The sequence below is a fragment of the Crocodylus siamensis genome, chromosome 5 (assembly GCF_052110815.1).
Source record: "Crocodylus siamensis isolate JL-2025a chromosome 5, ASM5211081v1, whole genome shotgun sequence".
Lineage (NCBI taxonomy): Eukaryota > Metazoa > Chordata > Crocodylia > Crocodylidae > Crocodylus > Crocodylus siamensis.
In genome coordinates, this window is record NC_143399.1 from 66,782,755 (window position 1) to 66,801,424 (window position 18,670).

General features: G+C 41.3%; 1 protein-coding gene across 4 annotated transcripts in view; it reads right to left on the minus strand.

Moving 5' to 3' along the window:
* GPSM2 (G protein signaling modulator 2) overlaps positions 1-18,670 on the minus strand; it is a 45,322-nt gene that overhangs the window by 6,980 nt on the left and 19,672 nt on the right. For 3 of the 4 annotated variants that reach the window (XM_090048745.1, XM_090048744.1, XM_090048746.1), the window contains 9 exons: positions 11,715-11,936; positions 9,772-9,907; positions 7,479-7,621; positions 6,167-6,290; positions 5,711-5,826; positions 4,348-4,503; positions 2,570-2,678; positions 1,999-2,128; positions 1,003-1,073 (listed from right to left, as the gene is read on the minus strand). In XM_090048745.1, the coding sequence (XP_089904871.1) occupies positions 1,003-1,073; positions 1,999-2,128; positions 2,570-2,678; positions 4,348-4,503; positions 5,711-5,826; positions 6,167-6,290; positions 7,479-7,621; positions 9,772-9,907; positions 11,715-11,936 (1,207 nt within the window). The remainder of the gene's footprint in view (positions 1-1,002; positions 1,074-1,998; positions 2,129-2,569; positions 2,679-4,347; positions 4,504-5,710; positions 5,827-6,166; positions 6,291-7,478; positions 7,622-9,771; positions 9,908-11,714; positions 11,937-18,670) is intronic. The other variant, XM_090048747.1, reaches the window with a different exon arrangement.

Genomic DNA, 18,670 nt, shown 5'->3' on the forward strand with positions numbered 1-18,670 from the left:
AAGTATTTTCTAAAAATAAATCAGTGATTTGGGAATAAATGGCAACCTGAGAAAACCCCCCATATAATAGTTGCTTAGCTCCCAACTGATGATGGAGAAGGCTTTTAGAGCTTCTTCACAGAAAGCTGTGCAGAATTCAGAAACACTTGTTGCACAACTGCCAGCCAGCAGCAGCATGGCTTTCTGTGAAGCTGCCTGCCAAAATGGAAAGTTCTCAAGGACATAACTTAGGGATAGCTCACAGTTACATTAACCTACTCAGAGATGAGTGCACAGTCAAGACAACCATACTGCTTTAACAGTACTGCAGTTCAGCTGACCTGATGCTGCTATGTCTCTACTCTATCCTAGGAGAAGCACAGAATAGAAACTGCAAATATTTAACAAATACAGTAATAGAAAAGCAGGGCTGGAAGGACCTCCAGAAGTCAGATAGTTCAACCACCTGCTCAAGGCAGGATCATTCCTATCCATACTACCACATGTAAGTCCTAAAACTACTTAATCTACCCTGCTGCACAACTACAACGAATGTTGCCCAAAGACACCAAAAACACCCAAGCCTGCAGTGGGGGACAACAGTGGTCAGTCTCCTGCTACAGCAAGCACTGTTAAAATGCTCTCAAGAAGTCCCAGAAGAGGGCCACATCCCCCACACTACAGAGAAAGGTAAGAGCCTTTGCAGTTTCTACCAGTTTGACCATGGGGTAAAATTCCTTACTGATCCTAAATGGGGAAAAATCAGTCTGACCCTGAGCAGAGAGTGATAACCCTCTAGCCAGGAAGCTGTGAATTTTAATCCCGGCAGGATCACTGATGCACTCCAGTCAAAATCCCCAGGCCCTGCCGGCTGCCAACACCCAAAGACCGAGGAAGGTGAACCCCGCCCCCCACAAATTACTCCACAATAGCTATTTCACAGCAACAGTAGGTTAAAAAGATACAAAATATTACTTTAACCTTATTGGCCAGAACAGAAATCACAAAAAAGAACATGCGTACCTTTTCAGGTGTTAATTTCATAAGCTCCATGTTTTCCATACTGTGACGGCGTCCTACCCTAGGCTTGGTACCTTTAAGAAGAAATACAGATATTTAAATAACTGGCTCCTTAAAGGAAGGAAAAAATCATTTTGCACACTTTAAAAGTGGACTATGGTATACAACATAACCTCTAGGATATAACAATTTAAGTTCCAAAATGATGCAGTTTAAGTAATATTCTTCCTTTCAGAATTGAAAACTATTTAGTGTAGAAACATGCACACATTTGGGGTGCCGTGTGATTCTTGGACTAGGAATTCTAAGCTCTGGCATCCAAGTGACATTTACTATTTAGTGTAATACAAGCTATTTTAGTAGAGGGTGAGCTGTGACTTTTGAAGAGGTGAGAGCAAATATATATGAGAGGCAAAGCCAGAAGGCTATGGATCTTAGATGGACAGGAGCAAGAGTCTCCCATTTCTATTGTCAGCGTCAGAGGTGGTACAAGTACTATGGTGAAAAGGGCAAGGCAGATTATCTCAATTTGTCAAAAAAGCTGTTGTTTTCCATAAAAAGAACATTGTACTGCAAAGCAAAAAAAATCCAAAAACAGGCAGGTTGAGGAAGGAGACTTGCCAAACTTGGTATGTTCTGTTAAGATACAAAACAAATGTGTTTTATTTTTCCCCTTAATGGAAATGGCTTGAACAGTCTTACTTGGACAGGGGGAGGGGGGCAGCCCCCTCCAAATGAAGTGGTTGAGGAAGGTTCAGATTCCCAAGGATAATTGATTTTGGGAGAGAGGGACAGCTCAGGATGCAGCCCTAACACCACGATGCCAGGGCTAAGGTGTCCAATACTGCATGCAAAAGGAATCTTTTTTCTTGGTTAAGAATAGCAAGAAAGCCAGACAGAAGAATTTGTACACAATAAAGGAGCAGCACATGGCAAACAATCAATTGTTTTTCTTCTGAAGTTTACTGTTAAAAAAATATCCGGGAAGTAAGCACTTACCATTCAAGCTAGCATCTACAGCATGGCTTTCCGACATCATGGAATTATTTGTGCTATAGCTCAGACCAAGCACCATTTGAAGGTCTGAGAGGTTAAGTCTTGCTGTTAATTCTCCACTTCTATCCCCTACCTGCAACCAAATATAGTTCCACAAATTCAACCGCAGACTTCTCTCTCACATTCTAGCCCTCTATCCCATTACTCTCTCATATCCCCCCACCCCCCATGCAAACATTTTCATCTTTTATTCTGGAAATTTCCCATGATTGTCTGTCTAGAACTGATTTCACCAGAAAGGTGAAATTTTCAGAAAAAGGTTATTCCCAGATGCTTTTTTCTAACACATTAGACACAAGGCGTACTTTCCTCAGTAACAGGCAACTTTTCTTTATAAATATTTTTCATTTTTAGCCTCATTTAGTGTACCCACTGTATATTTATTATCAACTACTCCTGCCCTGACAATACGGCTTCAACTTAGGTTTGTAAAAATGTTTCCCCTCCGTAAAGAGAGCACCGGACAAATGAAAAATCTTCAAGAGAAAAATCCAACAACCAAAGCAAGTCATACCTCTCTTGAAATTTCCAAGTGTTTTTCTGCAAAATGCATAGCTTGGTCATGATTTCCCAATGCTGTGTATGCATTTCCTAAACTCCAACATGCTCTTCCTTCACCGATTCTGCAAAACAGTTTAAGCAAATATGTAGCTGCTAGATTTGTTAATGCTCAAACACCAGAAGTCACAATGTTATAACACAGGTTTCGGGTCAGAATCACAGTACTACTGCCAGTTCAGATAAGACAACCTCCATTTCTAATACCAAAATATTACAAGTCGCTGTCACTGCTAGGTGACTTTTTACCTGAATGTTAAAATGGCTGTATTTCTAAATTTGCAAATTAAGATGGGGAGTTTCATCTTGGTCAGATCTTTGGATTTCTACCTTGTAAACATTGTGACTCTCAACTGACAAGGTACTTGTGGGAGCTCGATGCCGAATTATATAGGACTGAATTAAGCACAGGCTCAGACCTGTTCAATTTAAAACTTTTATTGTTTCACAAAGTCATAAACTAAAGGAGGTCTGTTGGTTCACGAGGTTCCCAAATCAAGCCCTTGCTCTCTAACCCGGAGGCTAGGTGCAGCTGCCTGATTCAGTAGTCTCAGAACTGGTCAACAGCTCATTTAAAAGGAGTCCCTTATCTTTTTTTAGGCAAAAGATACAAAACTGTCCCCATGGTGGAAGTGAGGCATCTAACATAACTTTACTATTAGTTATATATGATAACACTTATACATATGCATTTTCTAATTCTTACTTCTATTGGTTATTTAGTTAACTTATCTATATTATATCAGGTGATACGCTTTGTATTATAATCATTACACTTCTTATGTTAATCCTTAATGACCTTTATATTTCTTATGCTAATTTTCTATAACCTAAATACATTATTCATCTATATGTTTTGCTGGGTTTTGCAGGGTTAAAATCTCAAAACTGACATAATATGCGGTTATTTTTTTGTCATTGCGGTTTAGCCATGCAGTTTCCTATTCTTAACAATGTAAGCAGCATGTCTGCTATTTTTATCATTGTTTAAAGGTCAGAAGTTCAGTATTTTCATCTAAGGGTCAGAAAGTGATTACCAGAATGTCAATCACTGACTCCTCAACCTCCTTGAAGCATTCTGGGAGTTTTAGTGCATTTTTTTTAATGCTAGGCCTTGCTTAGCATAAGCACTCTCTCACAGTACTGTCCAGTGGTGGAAAGAACCAAGGAGTTGGATGACGTTTCACAATCCATTTAATTAGCTGTGCTTGATTTACATTATTTATTCTTAGTGCGCGCCTCTCTCTACAAATCAATAGTGTTAAAATAATCATAAATCAATTTTAGCAGTACTGCATATTTGAATATCAGGCCTTAAAATGATTTCCATTTTAAAACACAATTCCTGTACCATATTAATGGACTTCCTTCTGCACCTATTTTTGTGAGACAACTAGAAGTGAAAGCACTTAAGATTGCAAGGTAAAGGACAGATGTCATAGCTATTGATCTTACCAAAAAACTGACATCATGGTAAGAAGATAATTTGACAGCGACAGCAAAACCATAAGTCTCTTAGCTTTCATACAAGTAAAACTCTACTTTTCATCTCAGAATTCATTACTATGTTGACTTTAAGGCTACCATTTTTTTTTTCAAAAGGGCATGATACAGTCCACATGGAAACTCAGAATCGTCAGTTCACCTTCTATATACAGAAGACACATAGCAAAAGCACTCACGATTCTACTACCTCTGTACACTAAGTATAGGATAAAGGCTTACAGTAGTTACCTATCATTCAGTTCCTGAGCAATTGTAAGGTGTTTCAGATGATAGTCAATTGCCTTTTCATAGTCTTGGAGCAAAGTATACGTATTTCCAAGGCTGTAACAAGCCTGTGCTTCTACAGCTCTGTCCTTAAGTTGTCGAGCCAGCTGTAACGTCTTCCTAAAATACAGACATCACAAAACATTTGGGGAAAAATTCTACAGGCAACCCCCGCTTAGCGCTCTTAACTGGTTCCTGAAAAAACAAGCGGTAAGTGAAACAAGGGTTAAGCGAAACCGAAAGTATTTGATGACCCAAGATGGTGACCACAATTGTTTTTAATGACTCAAGATGGCATCACGAAACTCGCTGAATGCTAAGTAAAATCAGGTATCAATTTAAAATGAGCATTATAGTGAAATAGCACTAAGTGAAACAGCGTTAAGCAGGGGGTTGCCTGTATTCTGAAATGTACATTGATACAGTTATATAGGTGCAACAGGATAAAATTAAAATCTAAATCCACTCATAGTTCCATTAACTCTTGGGTCACAACTAAATCATTAACTGGTGTTAGCCTCACAGGATAATTATTCCAATTTTTCTTCCCCCATTTAAGTCTAATTTTAAAATAACACAAAAAATCCCATTTACTTCCCTAACAGCAGGACTGATCCCTGAAAATGACTTTAACTTCAGCCAGTTGCTTCACTGTTGCATTTTTAGTTGATTTTCTTTACATTCAGGAAAAAAGTACAGAATGAACTTGATAGTTTAGCATCAACATTAGAACAGCTACAGTATATGCTTTATTTGTAAGATACTTAAACTATGAAGCCAGTCAGTCTTACTCTATAACATGGACTGACTTGAGTTCAGAGCTGAGCAAATTTTCTTTGCCTGGTGCTCAGGTAAGGTTTGGTCCCTGTGGAAATGTGAGAAGTCCTGAGCTTCAGAGTTAACATCTGAACTCAAATATGTAGCCCAAGCAACTAATCTAAAAGACAGATATATTTTAACTTCATGCAGCAACTATATTTACTTTGCTGTGCAGAAGATAAGGAAAGAAACAGTATATTCACACTGAGAAGCGTCTGTTTAAAAATCCTCTAAAGAAACCATACACAAATGTATCTACAAGAAGAGACAGACTTCCTCTCTTCTAGAAAGAGTTGAATAGTCCCATTAAAATTAAACTAAGAATTAGAATTAGATTACTCTTGCTAAATTTTGTATAATTATGTCCACACAGGTATATGGATTAGTTGAAAGCGGCAAACCAAGTGGTAGGCATAATTATTGTTAACAGAGTGAAAAGCTTCACTATTTTGATTATGCAAAAGTGCCTTGGTACTATATTTACATATAACAAGTAAAATGGACTAACTTGTAGTATTCAGAAGCAGTTTCAAATTCCCCCAGGAATATATATGCATTTCCAAGATTGCTGTATGCTCTTCTTTCAGCTGCTCTATCACCAAATTCTTTTGCAATTAGGAGACGCTAATGAATAAATAAGCAAAGACATCTTATTGATGTACCTGGTTTCTTATTGCATACATCTCAAACAGATAACATGTGAAAACATGTTCTGTAAAATGTACCTGTGAAAAAATGTTTAAAAATATCAACATTTCATTTCAATCTTTCTCCAGTTAAACAACTCTTGAAAAGACAACATGTTGAAAAGAACCAGCAATGCTGACTTTGTATTATAAATAAGTTTAAGTGCTGTATGGTCAGTTAGCATTTAAAAACTCAGAGACAATACAAAAATATAACAAAGATCAGTCAATCAACTAGAAAGTAATTTACTAGAGTAAGCAAAATTCCACAGCAGTACCTGTTCATGGGCTATGACAGCACTCCTAAAGTTGCCCAGAAGATAGTGCGTATTACCCAGATTTCCATAGGCACGTCCCTGGGCTGCTCTGTCACCCAGTTCTGTCACTATAGTCAGGTTTTCCCTGTTTGGAGTGGGGAGGAAAGGGAGAGAGAAGGAGGGAGAAGAGGGAAAACAACCTATAAGATAACATTGATCATAGGACACTAGAAGATGGTTAAACAGGAAGACAAATTTAAAAAATAAAATCAAAGGGAGGTGGCAGGTTTTATTTTTTATCAGTTAGTAGCCTTTAGGCTACACTAGGCATTACCCAGTAAGATGCAAGTAGATGTCTGACTCAGATTAAAACTTACTCAGTATGTCCTACCCAGTCTGAAGAGAATTCATTCTCCCTTCCATAGCATAGGAAGGGAGAAATTACTTCAGGAAAAAGACCCAAACATCAAGTACAGATAGCTGATATTCAAGTCTTACTTCTCATATCTCAGCCTGGTTGCCAAGAGGATAACGGGGCAATAAAATACAGGAGTAACTTGACCCATGTTACCACCTGATGAGTATTACAGTAGAAGAATGAAAGCAAAACCACCCTTAAATTTAAACAAAACAACACCAGGTATCACTTTTTCCTCCTTTAAGTGATTTAAGAAAATATCCCATTAGCTGACATATTCTGTTTTTACAACTAAATGGTACTATTTTGGAGTTTAGTTCACACCACTACAGGTCTCCAAATGTATTAACCCATGGGTATCAAACTCATAAATAGTGTGGGCTGGATAAATGACGAGGCTAGCCCTATGGACCTCCACTCCCTCCCTCCCTGCTGGATCCAGTGCCCACCCCAACACCCAGCAGGAACAGGCCTGGCATTTCAAGTACTTGGCTGCTGTCATGGGAACCAGCTGTGGTGCTGGGCTTCTTCCTGCAGTGCTGTTGGGGCTCCAGCACCACTGCTCTTGCCTGGGTATGTGGCAGCCAAGCTGTGAGAGCCACAGTGCTGGAGCCCCAGCAGTACCATTGCTCTTTCCTGCGGCAGCAGCCAACATGCAAATGAGAGTAGTGGCACTGGAGTCCCAGCAGCATCATGGGAAGAAGCCTGACATCACAGGCACTTGGCTGCCATTGTGGTAACAACCTGCGGTGCTACTGGAGCTTCAGTGCTGTGAGTCTCGCAGACATTTGGCTGCTGCTGGGGGTTGGATTCAGATTTCTGTGCATGTTCAGCACCTCTGTATGAAGCTATGTAGAGGATTTATTTGGCAAGTGATTCTGCCCTCCTGTCACAGCCCTTTAAAACATTACTCACTCATAATAATCTGCAGCTTTTTGTAATGCAGCCTTTACATCATCAGGAAGTTCCCCTGGATCATGAGTCCCAGCACAGGCTACATTTTTCCCTTTGGAATGATACACATTTCCCAGATTATAAAGTGCTCTGGCTTCTCCAACCTAGAACATAAAACCAGGCGTTAAAAGGATTTCAGAGTTTTCTGCAGAGATGTGCTGTACAATACTTAGAATCAAACAGAGAAAGAAGAAAAAGCTCCCCAACTATTAATTCATACATGTATGACCATTTTTTAAATACTGTCACACCACATCCCAACAAGGATGCAAGCCCATGGCTTTGGTGCTCCTACCCACAATACTTCCCAGGTAACTGCACTCAAACCTGCAGGTTTCTTCAAAGTAGTTACAGCCTTGAAGGCAAACAACTTGCATCCAAGGCACTGGCAGAAGGGAAGAGAGACTGCCCCACCCAACAGCAGTAGGACAGACTGAGACATAGGGCTTGTCTATGCTGCTGAGTCTGGGAGCACTGCCATGAAGCGCACCCCACCCACTCCCTCCTGCTCTGCACATGCCAAGTACATAAATGAGGCAAAGTAGCCACTGGGCACATGCTCAGATCTCTCAAAGCCAGCTCCATTACTTCATGTCGGGAATTTGGTGCAGATGGAAAGGGAGTGAACGGGTGGAGCCTGCATCCTGGTGCCAGTTCCAGGCTCAGCACAGAGATGGTTCTGACAAGTTGACAGATTTCACCCAGGAGAGAAGGAACACGAGTCCTAAGACAGCAATTTTTAGTCCCAGTCTTTAACACATGATATAAAAAATCATGAGAGACTGGGCCAAACAGGAGGTATTCTTAAGTATCAGTAGGGTAGTAGTGCCACTATAACTGGGATTACATTGCCGTTTGGCAAATGGTTGTTTAAATCCCTAAAAATCTATATTGTGATTCAAGGTATCTTGAAAACTGAGGCGTTTCAAGGCAATCTGTTGTAGGATCAATGGGCCAAATTTTAGATGGTCAGACAAAAGGCAGCACTGGTGAAGCTTAACTCTAGGTTAACCAAGTGCTTGGTCTGCAAATTTCTCAAAGGTTGCAACTCATGAACATTTAATGGTTATGAGTAGGTTTGATTACAGGTGTGTAAAACTAAGTATAAGGCTTTGCACAAAATTACAGTTTAGATATACCACAACAATGCAACTCACTCTCTTTATCATGGCTAAGAATTACACAAAAATCTCTGAAGCTGGGACCTATTACTGTTAAAAACTAAGCAATGGCAGGGGGAGAAAAAAGGGGAGGGGGGAATAAGTTACTAAATTATATAACTTCTTTACCCTTTATAACATACAAATGGTAGGCTTCTGGATAGGACCTACCCCTTGACTCTAGTCAGACACTAGATTTCTGGGATAAATCACTGAATAATTGATATTTAATTACCATATTTACTTGAATATAAAATGACCCCCCAATAATTAGATTCTATATATGGAAAATTTATAAATGTGTTGTTATACTTTTCCAGGTATAGAATCCAATCAGGGTTTGCCTGATTGCAACTCAAACTTGTAATTCAAACTTGCCTTGAATTGCCACCCTCCCACTGCAACAGCAGGGAAAATAAAGCTGGGAGGTCAGATACCTCCCCTGCTCTTCTTCTCCCTGCAGCCCCTTCCTCCCTCCAGATTCCCCATAGACTTAGTTCACCCAGAACTGAAGCATTTTAGCTTTCTTGAAACTGCTGCACATTTCAGCACAGACACTCCATAAATACACTTTTAAGCAGCATTTTTGTACCTACTTAGAGAGTACAAACCAAGCATGATATGAGTCCAAAGCCAAAAAAGGATTTACCATACAGTTAACTGGGCTGGGCCCCAGCAGGGTCAACAGTGTTTCAAGCTATGGTGACTCCATAGCTCAGCACTGCTCAGTAGTGTGTGTACTTGAGACACCCACTACAAAGGATCCAGGTGTTAATTAGTTCCCACTGCCACTCAAACTGGGTGTTCTTGTCACGAGTCCTGGGATCCTTCAGAAGTTTATATGCGGATGAGACACAGGGCAACCTGGTCTGCCTCCACCGCATGGAGGGCAAGGCCACACTAATCATATCCGAGAGACTGAAAGTGGGGGCAACAGGGATTCTGAGAAAACTGTTTGTGGCCCTGTTTAGTGATGTTTGCCAGACATTTAAGGCTGGTGAAAAAACAGGAATCACTGGAAATGTGAAAGTCCTATTAACTATTCATACAGTTACAGCCAGATTGAAAGCAAAGCAAGTAATCCCTATTCTTACCTTGTCATTAAGTTCTTGGGAAATATCCAAGTGCCTCTGACAGCAAACAATAGCTTCTTCAAAATTCCCAAGCACTTTTAAGGTGTTCCCCAGATTACCACTAGCTTTAGCTTCACCTAGTAGGTCTCCAATCGTCCTGAAATTAAGGGAATATAACATCCAGTAAATCCCATACATTTTTTCAATAAGGTACATGTTCAAGGCACTGTAAACAGCATTACATTGTGCAGGGAGGAGAGGAGAAAGAAGGGAAAGGTATTTTGAAAGCAGCCATCCAATGAGCATTGAATGGGATGTAGAGCAATTCTAGAAGCAAAAACCTAAGGAGTCCATTCATCTCAAGCCAGTGCCATAAACACAAACCTACAGAGTTATGCTCTCTCTTGTGCTCTTATTAGTCCTATGAATGCACAAAAAACTACAAGATTCAATGGGGGACAGAAAGTGCCCCTATCTAAACAATCAAATTGTTAAGTTACTTAAGTCCCTCTCCCAGAAGGAAGGAAATATGGATAGCCTACAGGCTAATTAAAGACTCAATCCTAAAAAAGTGGTTTAACCATTAGATTAGAGCATTAAAGAACCACTCCCTCTAAAAAACAGAACCTGAACTGCATTTTGGCCAACTTTGTCAACAGGCACTAGGCACAATGTGTGAATACGTACATTACTGATCCCCTCAGATAACTCAAGCCTTTTTGCTTACAGATGTAAAAAGAAAAAGAAAAAAAACAGTGCTACAGTGGAAGAGGACATGCAGTAGTTTGACCCAGCTCTGCAGCTTCTATACAGATCAGGCGCTTCAATAGGGCTTTTCGGCACTTTTATCTAAAGATGATTCAATCAGCTATGACACAAAAGCACCAAAAAGCCCCACTGGAGGGCCCAATCTATACAGATGTTGGGTGAGCCAGGTCAAGTGAACATGACCTCTTCTGGGTGTGCACTGGGCTTGGTACAGGGGCTTGCTGAGCTGAAAGTGAAAGTAAAGCACCTGGGGGGTGGGGGGGTTCATCCACATTTGTAAGCAGCCCTTGTTTCTAGACCCTAGAGGGGGCTGAGGTGAGAAACATGTTTGGGCATTCCAAAGTCCAGAATTATAAGCATTAAGGCTGCTTGCAGACATTAAAAAACACTCTAGAAACCGGCACTTTAAACTCAGTGTGCCCCTGCACCAAGCCCAGCACATGCCCAGAAAGGCATCTCGTTAACTGAACCCACCTTGTCCAACTGGGTGCTTTAGTGGGGCTTTTTTGGCACTTTATCTAATAGCTGACTGAATCAGCTTTAAATAAAGGTGCCCAAAAAGCCCTGTTTACGCACCGAATCTATGGAGACACTGCAGATCTGGGCCAAAGTAATGTGCTGCTTCTTCCGGTAAATCATAACTGGTTTTTTTGTTTGTTTTTTTATGTCTACAAGCAGCCATAGAGAACACAGGTGACAAAGGAAACACCGTGTCAATTTAGGCAGCATGAGGGTTAGGCAGCAGTTGTGCCAACATAAGGGACCTACATTCTGACTAATTGTTTTAGTTGCTTAAGCCCTTTATTAGATTGAGCCTTAAGACCGTCATAATAAACAACACATGAAACACATGTACTTCTTGTACATATCACCAACAGCATATTAGTGGCTTTAAAGAAAAAACAAAACAGATACTAGCAAGCTACATCTAGCAAACAATTGTTCCAACTTAATTTCTCATAGACCAAGATTTAAAACTGTGAAGAACAGAACTGGTAGATTAAAGGAATCTGTATACTTCTTATGCTACACTTGATTTTCTTGGTCTCTATCTGAGTGGTGGCCAAATTACCCATCATCACTAATTACACCGCATTCATCTGTGTGACCAACCTTAGTGGCAAGCGTTTAACTGAACAAGCTATTGCACAGACCTGAGATGGTGGATGAACCTAAAAGCAGACAAGTAAAATTACCTTGCAAGGGTTAAATCATGATGGTGGTATTCCAAGGCTTTTGTATACTCATGCAAGTAAAAATACGCATTGCCAAGCTGGCTGTAAATAGCACTGAGTGTTTTTAAATCTTCAGTTCCAACCTGAACAGCAGCTTCAAAGAAAGATACGCCCGCTTGACAGTCTCCTGCTTTACACAGCCGCTCCCCTTCCAAGGCCAGCTCTAAGCAAGAAGCCTCCATTCTGCGTAATTTGATGAGGGGAAAAAAAAAAAAGAGAGGGAGAGTTCAGTCTAGATTCTTGATGACAGTATTATTTCTCTGGACATTTATTCTCAGAAACTTTTGTGCATTACAAAGCACTCTGTGGGGCGTTTAACACTAAGTTTGATGATAACGCAGAACAGAACTACCTCTAGCAATGAACACAGAAGTCAGGAACCAAGTTCTATTGTTTGACAGCAATTTGCGGGACAAGCAAAGCATCAGTTTACTAAGGGAAACAACAGCAGGTTCTGGCAGAGAAACAAAAAACAAAACTCCCCAAAATATTACAACATTAACTGCTTAACTACTAAAATCTATGGAGCCTAACATTGTGGTCTTACTAGACAAGCTTTCATTTTGTCAGCACAAAATTTACTTGAGGTAGGACTAATACAAACTGAACAGAGCTAGGATTTGGCCCATTTAATACTTTGTAAGAACATAAGAAGTGCTATACTGGGCCAGACCAATGGTCCATCTAGCACAGTATCCTGCCTCCAACAGCAGCAGAAGTGAATACTACACAAGGAGAACACCGAACAGGATCTCTCCAAAGTGAGCTATCCCCTATTCAATACCCTCCATGAATCTATGATTTATTGGGTTAAAGATGCCAGAGGAAGCACCTCCAATCATTTTGTTCCAATAGCCATTAACAGATCTACTATACATGAATCTATCCAGTCCATTTTAACCTGGCCATGCTATCTAGCCTCCATCATCTCGAGACAATGAATTCCACAAGGTAACTACATGCTATATAAAAAGTACTTTACCTTGTTAGTTTTAAACCTGTCATCTACTAATGTCAGTGGGTGCCCCCTAGTTCTAGTATTCCAAGACTGGTGAATAGCAGTTCCCTGTTCACCCTTCATGACTTTATAGACCTCTATCATAACCCCCATCAGCGTTCTTTCCCCACTGAAGAGTCCCAGCCTTTTTAGTCTCTCCTGGTATGACAACTGCTCCAGGCCCCTATCATTTTGGTTGCCCTTCTTTGTACCTTTTCTAATGCTACTAAATCCTTTTTTGAGATGTGGGGACAAGAACAGCATATGGGAAGTGGACATACCATGGATTTGTATATTGGTAAGATAATATTCTCCATTTTGTTTTTAATCACCTTCTTAATGATATCCAAGATTTTTTTGGCTTGTTTGGTCAGCATGGCACACTGAACTTAATTTTTTTTTTTAAAACTATTTACATTGACTCCAATGGCTCCTTCTTGAATCAAAACAGCTAATTTAGAACCTAGCACTGCGTATGTATAATTGAGGTTATTTTTTCCAGTGCATTACCTCGCATCTGCCATTTTTTTGCCCACTCACTTAGATTTCATAGGCATCAGGGCTGGAAGGGACCTTGGGAGATCATTGAGTCCAGCCCCCTGCCCAAAGGGCAGGAAGTCAGCTGGGGTCATAGGATCCCAGCAAGATAAGCATCCAATTTACTCTTGAAGGTGTTCAATGTAGGTGCTTGAACCACCTCCGCTGGCAGACTGTTCCAGACCTTGGGGGCTCGGACAGTAAAGAAATTCTTCCTTATGTCCAGCCTGAAATGGTCTTGCAGGAGTTTGTGATCGTTCGACCTCGTCATCCCTTGGGGCGCTCTGGTGAACAAACGTTCCCCCAGATCCTGGTGGTCACCCTTGATAAACTTATAGGTGGCCATCAGATCACCCCTGAGCCTGCGCTTTTCCAGGCTAAAGAGTCCCATGGCTCTCAGCCTATCATCGTAAGATCTGTTTTCCTGACCTCTGATCACGCGTGTGGCTCTCCTCTGGACTCTCCCAAGCTTCTCCACATCCTTTTTGAATTGTGGAGCCCAAAACTGGACGCAGTACTCCAGCTGCGGCCTCACCAAGGCCGAGTACAAGGGGAGAATGACGTCCCACGATTTGCTCCAGAAGCATCTATGGATGCAAGCCAGCATTTTGGTCGCTTTACTAGCCGCAGCATCGCATTGCAGGCTCATGCTCATCTTGTGGTCAATGATGACCCCCAAGTCTCTTTCTTCTGTAGTGCTATCCAACGTAGCACTGCCGAGCCTATAAGGGTGCTGCAGGTTTTTCCTCCCAAGGTGGAGAACCTTGCATTTTTCGGTGTTAAACACCATCAGGTTCTCATCTGCCCATTTGCTGAGCTTGTCCAGGCCAACCTGGATCACCCGCCTATCTTCTGGCGTGGATGCTTTGCCCCAAGGTTTGGTGTCATCGGCAAACTTGGCCAGTCCACTCCTGACTCCAATGTCCACATCATTAATGAAGATGTTGAACAGGATGGGTCCAAGGACAGAGCCTTGAGGCACCCCACTGGTCACAGGGCACCACGATGAGTGACTGCCATCAATCACAACCCTCTGGGTCCGACCACGGAGCCACTTTCCCACCCAGCGGATCGTGGTGGAGCCAAGGCCACAACTGGCCAGTTTGGCCAAGAGGTGATCATGGGATACCAGAGCAAAAGCTTTTTTGAAGTCAAGATATATGACATCAATCTCTTCTGCCTCGTCCAGGTGATAGGTCACCTGGTCATAGAAGGAAATGAGATTGGTCAAACAAGACCTACCCGCAACAAACCCGTGCTAGCTATCCCTTAGAAAGTTAGCCTGGGCCAGTCCATCAAGGATGGCCTCCTTAATAAACTTTTCTAAGATCTTCCCCAGGATAGAAGTCAGGCTAATGGGCCTGTAGTTAGCTGGATCCACTCTCCTCCCTTTCTTGAAGATCGGCACCACATTGGCCTTCTTCCAGTCTTCGGGCACTACACCAGAGCACCAGGAGTTTTCAAAGATCCGTGCCAGGAGCTGGGCTATGATGCTCACCAGCTCCTTGAGTACCCTGGGGTGCAGGCTGTCAGGGCCGGCTGACTTGAAGGTATCCAGCTTCTCAAGCTGTTCCTTCACGAGGTTAGCATTTATGGAGGGTAGGGGATCCCCATCACCCGGATATCCCTGTCCCATAGCAGGCATGGGCGTCCCATGGGACTGATGAAAGACGGACACAAAGTACCTATTTAATAGGTTGGCTTTTTCCTGGGCGTCAGTTGTCAGTTGCCCCATCTGGTTTAGCAGGGGTCCAACATTGCCCTTGCTTTTCCTCCGGCTCCCGACATATCTGAAAAAGGACTTTTTGTTGTCCTTGATGCCTGAAGCTATTTGGAGTTCAGTTGCAGCCTTGGCTTTCCTGGTTTGCTCCCTGCAGGACCGGACCAGCGCAGAATAATCCTCCTTGGAGGTGAATCCCGTCCTCCATCCTTTGTAGGCTTTCCTTTTTAGCCGCAGGAGGTCCGCTAGGTCCCTGGAGAGCCAGGAGGGCTGCTGTGCCTTCTTGCTGCCTTTCCTCCGTGTTGGAATAGATTTAGCTTGTGCATTGAGGATTGCTTCCTTGAGAAGCAACCACTCTTCTTGAACTCCCATCTCCCTGGGGTCATGGTCCCTAAGGGCCTGACAGACAAGCCTCTTGAGCTTGTCAAAGTCAGCTTTTCTGAAATCAAGGACTTCTGTGTTGCTGACTGACTTGCCAGCTTTACGGCAGATGCTGAAGGTGATCAGCTCGTGGTCACTGTCACCCAGCTTCCCATCGATCACTAGGTCACCAATTAGGTCGTCCCCCGTAGCCAGTACCAGGTCGAGCAGCGCTTTGCCTCTCGTTGGCCCATAGACTTCTTGAGTCAGGTAGAGGTCATCCACGCACGAGAGAAAGCTTTGCGACCGCTCGGATTTTGCCGAGTGATCTTCCCAGGAGATGTCCGGGTAATTGAAGTCACCCATGACAACCAAGGTCCTGGAGCAAGCGGCCTCAGTCAGTTCCCGGGCGAACTCCTGGTCAAGCTCAGGACTTTGAATGGGAGGTCTGTAGTAGACTCCCACCGTTGTGTCCCCTGTGGCGTATTCCCCACGAATTTTTACCCAGAGGGTCTCTAACTGTCCATGCTGGTCGCCAGCATCAGCTTGCAGGGACATGTAGCTTTCCTTCACATAGAGAGCTACACCCCCGCCCCTTTTGTCAACACGATCCCTCCTGTACAGGGTATAGCCTTCTATACCTGTGGTCCAGTCATGGGTGGAGTCCCACCAGGTCTCCATTATCCCAATGATGTCATAATTCTTTGCACTGAGCAGGAGGACGAGCTCCTCCTGCTTGTTACCCAGGCTCCTGGCATTAGTGTACAGGCAGGCAAGTGTGCCCTACTTATAACCTCCCTCTATCCTGAAAAATTACTATTTTGCCCTACTCTTTCCTTATCTTTTAACCAGCTCTCAATCCAAGAAAGAACCTTCCCATCAATCCTACAGCAATATAGCTTTTTTAAAAAACATTTGGAAAGAGACTTTGTTGAATGCTTTTTGAAAGTCCAAATATATTATGTCAACTGTATCCCCTTTGTCTACATGCTTGTTGACACACTCAAGGAACGCCAGCATATTGCTGAGGCAGGTTTCCCCTTTATAAAAACCATGCTGACTCTTTCCCAGAAGATCATATCTGTCCGTGTAATTGCTGATTTTATTTATTACTATAGTTTTTACCAATTTCCCAGGAATGGAAGTGAGACTCATTGATCTGTATTTGCCAGGATCAACTCAGGAGCCCCTTTTAAAGATGGGTGTTATATTGACAACCCACCAGACCTCTGGCATGAAGGTCATTTGTTACAATAGGTCACAAACCTACGTCAGCTATTCTGCAATTTCGCCTGGCATGGGAATTTCCAAAGTATCTTCTGCAGGAAACACCAATGCAAAGAATTCATTTAGCTTCCCTGCTACGGCCTTATCATCCTTGAGTACACCTTAGTAATCTAATGGCCTTGCCAGTTCTCTAGCTTACATCCTACTTCTGATGTATTCTAAACGGTTGTTACTATTATCTTTAGCATCTTTTGCTACATGTTTCTCAAATCCTTTTTTGGCTTGCCTTATTTCACTTTTACACTTGACCTGCCACAGTTTGTTGGTTTTCCTGTTGTCCTCATTTGGGCATGCTTTCTGTTTCCTGAAGGATGACTCCTTGACTTGAGTGGCCTCCTTAACTCTGCTACTGAACCATGCAAGAGTTATTGGGCTGCTTTGTACCGTTTTTGATTTATACCATCTCACAATGCTGCTCTGGTTCTGTTGTCTCACTGCTATCCCAATACAGAAAACATACCATAAGAACAAAAAGCAAGTTTTTCATACAATGTCCCACTTCTCCCAAGAGTCCTTTCCTTAAGGCTGCTTTTTTCATTTATGCCTTTTGTCACTACTGGAACAACAAACAAATAAATGAATGACTTGTCCTTCGTTAGAAGTGGATTGCTTGCTCATCGGCAAATTAGGATTTTTTAAATACTGTGATCATATTTAAATATAAATCTACATCACAACTGACAGTGTAGATAATAATGTTATTATCTAAAATTTTGATTTTTATGTAGTATTTTCCTGATACTAAGCATTCCATGCTAGCATTCTTGAAGTGAATACATTTTTAGGTCTGGGTGTTTCTATTCAATGAGCTAAAAAACTCTAATGTAGAAGTTGCAAGCTGATACTGGTATTTGGTCTGAACAAAATGGATTTGAGGGCAGAGTAGCCAAGAAATTTAAAATGACCTTGGCTGATCTATACTACTAGCTAGTCACTGGAGCTATACAATTTTCACTAGCTCAGTTTCTGGCCTAAAAATATAGATATAGTAATTTTAAAAAGATATAACTATTTGCAAAATGACTTTTTTGAAAACAGCTAATATAGAAATGTTAGAACTACTTAACAAGTCCCCAAACATTTACAAATACAGTAATACCTATACAAGCATTTGTAAGTACAGTAAGAGTTTCCTTTTATTACCTTATAACATCAATGCAACAGTATGGAAACCATATTATGACATAAAAAATGAACCAACTATCAGACAGAGTTGAGGTCATGACAGCATATTTGCTTCACTAAGAATATCTCAGATGTTTAGAAGAGATTTAACCAGTGCAAGTCAAGAACACAAATAATGCTGCAAACTATTATTTTCAACACTGCTAACAGTATAGTATTAGTATTTATTTGTAAAGAATTACAGAAAAAAGATGCGACAGGTGAACAAAGAAGAGTTGCAGGGAGAGCTATGAAAAGGCATAAAAGAGCATTCTTCATTAAGACACCATTAAATATTATACTAACTTGCGTCTAATCTTAGAGACAGGTAACACTTTAGTAAGCATTAGTAAATCCTTTTTTTTTTTTTAAAAAAAGATCCATACTAAGAACTACACAAGAATATCAGGATTCTCCATCCCACGGTGTACAACCCAGTTCTTTTGAGGAAAAAAAAAAGTCTAACAAATATATTGTTTTGCTTTTTAAAAACCCTCCTTAACTACACTTCAAAAAACCATCTGCCAATCTATTCTCAAAACAGAGAAATACTGGGAAAATAGTACTTCTGTTTACAGCACTCTGAAACATAAAAGTACTGTATACCACACTTCAGAAAAATAATCTGCAACTAAAATCTTTCTCTGAAAAACCTAGAAGTAAAGGATAGGGACACCTAAATTGTTCTTTAACAAGGTTTACAAAAGTAAGTGGAAGATACTCTTTTGGGAATGAAAACCCCTTTCAAAATTTAAAAACTTTATTATTAGTATAGCATGTTTACTGTACTAAAACATGTTACATATAAACTTCTCTATTATTTCTTTCTTTCTAACACTAAGCCAGGCACCG